Source organism: Sinocyclocheilus rhinocerous, unplaced genomic scaffold (assembly GCF_001515625.1).
Source record: "Sinocyclocheilus rhinocerous isolate Xijiao unplaced genomic scaffold, SAMN03320098_v1.1 scaffold167, whole genome shotgun sequence".
Taxonomy (NCBI): Eukaryota; Metazoa; Chordata; class Actinopteri; order Cypriniformes; family Cyprinidae; genus Sinocyclocheilus; species Sinocyclocheilus rhinocerous.
The window spans coordinates 414418-422627 of record NW_015634008.1 but is presented as its reverse complement, the minus strand read 5'-3'; the positions used below and the strand labels follow the sequence as shown (position 1 = coordinate 422627).

At 37.4% G+C, this 8210-nt stretch overlaps 1 protein-coding gene across 1 annotated transcript in view; it reads left to right on the top strand.

The window, feature by feature from the left end:
* LOC107744871 (WD repeat and FYVE domain-containing protein 3-like) overlaps window positions 1-8210 on the top strand; it is a 76498-nt gene that overhangs the window by 57828 nt on the left and 10460 nt on the right. Inside the window, 12 exon segments of the mRNA XM_016558689.1 lie at window positions 613-730; window positions 818-924; window positions 1637-1790; window positions 1899-1990; window positions 2133-2345; window positions 2660-2807; window positions 3044-3198; window positions 4733-4891; window positions 5093-5272; window positions 5980-6162; window positions 6261-6351; window positions 6562-6927. Of these exon segments, the coding sequence (XP_016414175.1) occupies window positions 613-730; window positions 818-924; window positions 1637-1790; window positions 1899-1990; window positions 2133-2345; window positions 2660-2807; window positions 3044-3198; window positions 4733-4891; window positions 5093-5272; window positions 5980-6162; window positions 6261-6351; window positions 6562-6927 (1966 nt within the window).

Here is an 8210-nt window from a genome sequence, read left to right as displayed (position 1 = left end):
CGACTAATAAATTACAGAACGTTTAGCAAACACTGAGGAATCAAATAAATAAATAAAAGAGAGCCTCCATAGCGTAATGTGAGGTAAACAGCAAAGATAACAAATTTTTCAAAAATGAAAACAAAAAGAAAAGTAAAACTAACGGTGACAGTGCTTGCATGTTTTTCCCCCCACAAGAATACCAGCATGTTCAGCTTCTCTGGTTTAAGAAGCGGTCTTTTACTTGAATTTCACTTGAAAACCATCCATCGTTTACTCAATATGCACGTCATTTTTGCTGCGTGCACCTTCGCGCTCGTGCTGACGCGGCGAGTATACTCTCTAAAAGCGCTATTTCGTTATGCTTTCAGTTTCGTTTGCCGTTTGATGTTTCTCATATGCAACAGAAATTGCAGCGCTTATGAGTTGACCAACGCGGTAATCACGCCAGTGCGACCGCACACAAAATTTAGTTGCACAGGCAGAAAAAATGGTCGCAAAATGCTAGCATTTGGTCACAGTCTGGAGCCCCGTGTCCACATATTTACATTCTGTTTGGGGGATTTGGATGTTTTTTTCTTTTGCAATCTGAGCTTAAGTTTTCCAAGTGAAATGTCTTGAATTATTCCACAGGAACTGGACCTCAACAATCCAAAGACATTCCGAAACTTATCCAAACCCATGGGAGCTCAGACAGATGATAGACTGATCCAGTACAAGAAAAGATTCAAAGACTGGGAGGATCCTACTGGTGAGTCCGAGACTCCTGTTGATCATCTGTTTAGTTGTGCTTGTTAAGCTCCAACTTTTGAAACATGTTTTTTTTGTTTCTTCACAGGCGAGACTCCAGCGTATCATTACGGCACTCATTATTCCTCTGCAATGATCGTGGCCTCATATCTGGTCAGAATGGAGCCGTTCACACAGATCTTTCTCAGGCTTCAGGTTAGTCCCACATGGCCTGGTCTGTTCATCATTTGTTGCTTTCTTCTCTTTACTCTGTGTTTTAGTTATTGTTGTTTAAAGTTTTTCTTTAAACTTTGAACCTGGACAAACTTTCATGTGGCTAGATTGGATAGTCTTGAACTGGGCAGTCTTATCATTGTTCTTTTATTCTTCGACACCCATTGTTATGCTGGTGGAAATAGATTTTACTAATGAACGTTACTAAATAAATCCTTCACAGTCGAAACCAAAAACAAACAAAAGTGGAAGAGCAGACTGGAGACCAGCTGTCTCAGCAATAAGCATAGCATCTTTCATACTCGCACAGATATTTACAGTGTTTCCAAGCATTAATAAAGATATTCCTTTGTTTCTGACAAGATGTTGTTATTAACGAACAGTGAAGGCCCGTTCACACCAAAAACGATTGATGTAACTACATTAGTGTCCACAACAATGTTCTGTTTATTATAAGTGCATGCTGCCTGCTGCTTTAAATACTCAAGCTCTTTAAAGTCATGTGTCCTGATGGGCTGTCAGTGTTGTTAGTGTTTATCATCTGAAAAAAATTGTTTAGTTCCTCTGTGCCTTTATTAATTAGAACAATTATTAAAACTTTAGAATTATTGTTATCGTCCCTAGTGTGAACAGCTGATCTAGTTTCAAGAGAGATTGAAGTTGGTGGTTACATGTGAGTTTCATCTGTTTTCAGGGAGGACATTTTGATCTAGCTGACCGAATGTTTCACAGTGTACGAGAGGCTTGGCTCTCTGCTTCCAAACACAACATGGCTGATGTGAAGGAACTCATTCCTGAATTCTTCTACCTTCCCGAGTTCCTACTTAATTCCAACAACTTCGATCTTGGTAAGGAAAAGCTTGACAGCTAGCCTCATATGTACCCTAAATACAGTTTCTCTCTCTCTCTTTTTTTTTTTTTACATGAGTGTGTTATTTGATCAATCTTTTCTAAAGGGAGTAAACAGAATGGCACCAAGCTTGGAGATGTGATTCTGCCTCCGTGGGCAAAAGGAGACCCGAGAGAGTTCATCAGGGTTCACAGAGAGGTAATTGGCATCAAAATACATCATCTCCTGATGAAGCCAGAAGCTCTTTGAGTTATCACTTCATTGTCGTAAATGTCAGAGAATAAGGCCACTTTCAGAAACAGGTTCATAACCTTTAGGGACTGTGTGTGTTTTTTTTCAGGCTTTGGAGTGTGACTATGTCAGCGCCCATCTGCATGAATGGATCGACCTAATATTTGGATACAAGCAGCAGGGTCCTCCAGCGGTGGAAGCAGTCAATGTCTTCCACCATCTCTTCTATGAGGGTCAGGTGGACATCTACAACATTAATGACCCACTTAAAGAAACAGCTACCATTGGATTCATCAACAACTTTGGCCAGATCCCAAAACAGGTTTGCAATTTCATTATTGAAAATTAACTACATCAGTGGTTACCTGTGCATACTTGAGAAGAACTGACTTCATATTTCTACTAAAAATCTCCTTGACACCAGCTTGTTAAAAGTCATTGAAAGGAAAGTCAGTTCTTAAAAAAGCTCTAGCCTCATTTTTTTTTTGCTGATGCCATTTGTTTTGTTATTTGTATTTAATGTAATTAAATTGTGTTACCTAGGTGTCCAAATCCCTTTTGGCACCACTGTGCAGTACACTCTAGTGTGTGTTTCGCTCGGTATCCAGTTTAACCTCTTTGTTTCGTTTCTTTTAGCTGTTCAAGAAGCCCCATCCTCCAAAGCGGGTGCGCAGTAAGTCAAACGGAGAGGTACCTGGTGTACCTGTTACACTCAACTCCAGCTTAGACAAGTTCTTCTTCCATCACCTGGACAACTTGCGGCCCTCTCTCACCCCTGTCAAAGGTAATGCAGATTAGAGAGAGGTTTACAGTGGCATTCCTTTTTTGTTGGCTTCTACTAGTTCTGTCATATACATTTTTTTGTATTAAAATACATAAATACTAACAATTTAATATCAACAATTTACTTGTTAGAACTTGTTTGTTCAGGAATAATTTGTGTGAAATTTTAATAGCGGCTCTGGTCATACAGTGGAGAGCATTTTAACAAGCTCTGTGTGTGTCATTTGTGTTTTACAGAGCTGAAGGAGCCAGTGGGTCAGATAGTGTGCACTGACAAGGGCATTCTGGCTGTTGAGCAGAACAAGGTGTTGGTTCCTCCTGCCTGGAATAAAACCTTCGCCTGGGGCTATGCAGACCTCAGCTGCCGCCTCTCCAACTATGAGTCTGACAAGGTCATTCACAACATACAAGTTCTTCTGTTTACTCACGTTTTTCAGCATCTGCTGTGAACGGCTATCAGATCCTCAAATGCGTTTGGAAAAAGAGCATCAGCAAAACTTTGCATATTTATAAAATGTGTCTTTCTAAATTTTAGGTTTACTTTTTTATTCACTACAGTTGAAAGGTTTTGGGGTCTGTAATAGTTTGTTTTTTTAAATAATTTAAATAACTGTTTTCTATTTTAATACATTTTAAATACTTTTTAAAATGTAATTTATGCATGTTATTAGGACTGGGCGATATGGGCAAAAAATCATATCTCGGTAATTTTTTGGTTGAAATGCGATATACGGTATATATCTCGGTATTTTCTATTTGGATATAGAAAATGTGGAAAATACAGAGATACATACATACATATATAGTGAACGTATGCCATGCATTATGTGCAAAAAAGGGGCTAAAATCACATAATCTAGCATTGTAATATTACAATCTAAAGACAAAAATAATGCTTTTTAAAACAAAGGTTCAATTCACTAAACTAAAAATGAAAGTACATAAACACTAGAGCACAGATTGATTGCATTAAATATTTTGATTACCCCATTACTGCTATCTGCTATCATAAAATATACTTACATGTAGTTAAAAATTCTACATATGACTCAATTATTGCGCGCTGTCTGTTTGGCACGCGGCGGCGCTCGTTCACTGAAGTCTGTGAAATTTAGCGGAGAATCGCATGCAGAAGGATCCTGACAGCAAAATGGAAATATTTCCATGACTTTCTAACGTTTACAGATGGAGAATATACCTGTGAAATGTAAGTTATGCACTGAGGAAAACAGCATACCAAACACATTAAACAGCGCAAGAAGCGTCTCTGTCAGCAGCACATGAGTCTGTCAGAGCATCTGACGGGGCGAACCGCTTTAAACTAGACATGTTAACTATATCTTACAAGTTATTTTTTAGCCCTTAATATAAAGCATGTCTCATGTTTAGGACAAACTAGATTATGCACTTTCTCCTCTGCTATTATATTCAGATGCGCTCGTATCAAACTACTGTATATCGATATAGGCGGTATTGCCTCATACCGTATCGCTTATAAAAAATATATATCGTACAAACTCGATATAACGCCCAGCCCTACCTGTTATAGCAAAACGTAATTTTTAGAAGCCATTATCCCAGTCTACAGTGTCACAGAGGAAATCATTCATATCCTTCAGTAAACATTCTAATATGCTGATTTGGTGCTCAATAAACATTTCTTATTATTGTCAATGTTGAAAACCGATTTTGTGGAAACCTGAAATGTTTCTATGGTTTTTTTCTCTTTTATTTTCTTCTTTCCACCTTCTAAAAGGATTTTTGTAGTAGTTCCCACAAACTGGAGTGTGTGGGGTGTGGGGGGAGGGGGAATGGTTTAGGAGCTAATTAAGACACAACAAAGTTTAATCTTGTGTTTTTGGTTTATTCTGTGTATTTAGTTTTCCATATCAGTTGTCTGATGTTCATGTGTTGTTTGTCTCATAGGCGGTTGTAGTATATGAGTGCCTGTCTGAGTGGGGGCAGATCCTGTGTGCTATCTGCCCCAATCCCAAACTGGTTATCACTGGTGGATTAAGCACCGCTATCTGTGTGTGGGAGACCGGGACTTCCAAAGAGAAAGCCAAGACCATCACACTCAAACAGGTTTGTTTTATATTTGTTTTAATGTTGCTTGCTTGCTTGATTTTATTTTTATTTTTTTACTTCATTTGCTTTTTAAACCCGATAAATATATTTAAGTTTTGCTTTAGACTTTTTGCTAAACCTACTTGTTCTTTATAACCGAATTTAATTTAATTGTAATGTTTTATGCATTGATCAACATATGTATTTTCATGGTTCCAGGCTCTTCTGGGCCACACAGATGCTGTTACATGTCTCACAGCGTCATCAGCTTACCACATCATTGTGAGTGGCTCTCGAGACCGTACGTGCATCATTTGGGACCTGAATAAGCTGTCTTTCGTCACCCAGCTGAGGGGCCATCGGGCTCCCGTCTCCGCACTCTGCATCAACGAACTTACTGTGAGCCCACAATAATGTCAGAATTACCTGAGTGTTGTGTTTAAACTACATCAAATTTTCCTTTTAGTCATGTAATATGCACTCTTTGCATTGTATGGTCTTTGCATTTGTATGTTTTATTGGGGTAATAAATTTTTTTTAAAATAAATTAGAATTTTAATGATCATAAAAAAATTATATATATATATATATATATGTATATATGTGTGTGTGTGTGTGTGTGTGTGTGTGTGTATACACTGCAAATGATAATATGTATAAAAATAATTTATTGTTGGTACTATTATTATTAATTATTATTATCATTACTCACAGAAAACTATGGGGAAAATTATTTTTTATAGTTTATTAGGGCAATAAAAAATTCTAAGAATATATTTTAATACTTATGAAAATATAATAGGTTATTATTATTATTGGCTTAAGCAGAATTAAAATGTTTGCCAACTCAAACTTTTAATTTGATCTGGTCATCAAGAAACAGTAGCACACTTTACTGTTTAAAAATGTGCTTGCCTTTGAAAAATTGTTGGAAAGGAATTAATTTCTAATTAAAAAGTGAGACCATCACTACTTTGGAAAAAAGAGCTTCCTGGTTTAATTTCTTGCTTTTTATGAGCCCTCGTAATAAATTGATGCTTCCGAATAAAACCGAAGTGTTCTATGAATTGGATAAGACTCTCATAACTCTGAGTGTCTTTGTGTAGGGTGATATAGTGTCCTGTGCTGGCACTTACATCCATGCGTGGAGCATCAATGGAAGCCCCATCGCCAGCGCCAACACTTTCACCGGCCGCAGCCAACAAATCCTCTGCTGCTGCATCTCAGAGATGAATGAGTGGGACACACAGAATGTTATCGTTACGGGACACTCCGACGGTGTTGTCAGGGTAATGGTCTTCTCCTTAATTTGCTTTCTTTCTTTTCACTCTGTGTCTTTTAAAGTGTCAACAGATAACGGTTCTTGACAAATGGCTTTATCTTGTAGTTCTGGAGAATTGAGTTCCTCCAAGTCCCAGAAACCCCTGCTCCAGAGCCTGTAGAGCCCCCCGATGTGCCAGACTGCTGTGGAGAGATTGGTAAAACATCCCTCCATTGCACCCTTTTCATGTCTTTCGTGCTATAATATTGAAAAGATTATGTTAAAGTATTAAATAAACTAAATGATAAATAATATTTTGATCAATTTGATATTAAACAATTTTAGCCTGCACTTTGCATTACAGCAATTTCTTCTGAGTTTTAGATTATCTTTTCAGATTAAATAACCTCAAGTCTTGTTCTTCCAGAGGGCCGTGATGCTCCAGAGGATGACAGCAGTGAGTCTGAAGGAGAGGAAGCCAATCTCAGTCAGGACTCTAAACCTCGGACCTCAAACAGCCAGCCCAGCAGTACCGTCCACAGACCCAAACCTCGCACCGGAGCCTCCTGGTCGGTGGACAGTGGCTCTGACGACTCCCGCCGCTGGTCGGACACACTCAGTATTGACGAGAAAGACGGCTTTGTTTTTGTAAACTACTCAGAGGGCCAGATTAGACCGGGAATTCCCTCGCAGCCACATTTACAACCGCACTCAGCAACCTCACATGGGCCAGTACCACAGCCTCTTCAGCCCAGTACTATGGAGGCTCGGTCGTACAACAAGCTCAAACCAGGTGCAATAGATTAAAACCTGCCGTGACATTTTAGTGTTTTTTTAATATTGCTATTTATTTATGTATGCAATTAATTCTAATTTAATCAAATTCTATTTTAGTAGATTTGCTGATTTAGTTTAATTTATCTATTTGAAAACATTTTTTGTCGGTTGTGCTACGGGCAACCTGAGTCCGATTCCTGGCTCAGGGATCTTTCCCAATCCCGTTTCCCTCTCTCTCCCACTTCACTTCCTGTCTGATTCTGTTTTGTCACGTCTCAGTAAAAGCAAAACTGCCTAAATAAATCTAATTTCATTACATTCATTGATAAAGATGATAGGAAAGTATTATTAAGGTATTAAATAAGCTAAATAATAAACAACATTTTGATAATTTTCATACATTTACTAATTTAATTGATCATTTAAATTATCAATTAAATTTACTAATTTATCAATTAAATTTTCTTAATTTAATTGATTTCATCATAATTTAATACATTTACATTACATATTATAACTGTCAGCATGACACGAGTTATGATGCAAACCAAAGCGAGAGCTGTAAATCCTTGAATGAATTGAATTGAATTTTATTTTGTCAAAATGTGCTGTAGTTTTAATTCATAGATTTCAGAAGTATGGCTTTTAGGGCTGTCAAAATGGCTGAAAAACTAAATTCGAATTTTGTACTTAAATATTATCAAAATTCAAATTATATTCTAATTTAAAATGCATAATTTCAGTTAGGGTGAAGAAAAGCTTTTGGATTCTGAGGCCACAAGAGGGCGCCTCTAAATGCACGTTTATTCAAAGCATAAGATAACATGACTATCTGTGAAAAAAGTGCATAATGTTTCAAATAATGTTTATAAACCAATTATAATTAAGTTGCTTAACTATAAAAAAAACAGCATCATGTATGTAGTTTAATACAAAGGGCGGAAAGCCAATCACACAGTACATTTTTCATTTAAAAACGAGATGCTGTGGGATGGGGAAAAAACAGCCATACAGTCTAATATATGTTTTTTTCTAAGTTAAACTTGCATTAATTATACATGGCTTTCTAAACATGCGGCTCCTTTGTGCGAGATGCAAGTGCAACGCTGATAGCAGTCCCTCTAGAAAATGCGCAAAATATGTGTTCTGTGTGAACGGCTTGGTTTCAGTTTTGACGTAAACAACATCTTCTCCGCATTGATGTTCTCTTTTTCCACAATATTTTTAATGGACAAAGCAGCAGCGCCGCATCTAGTGGCTTCAACTTGATAGGCTAACAAAAACATTATAATGCAGATT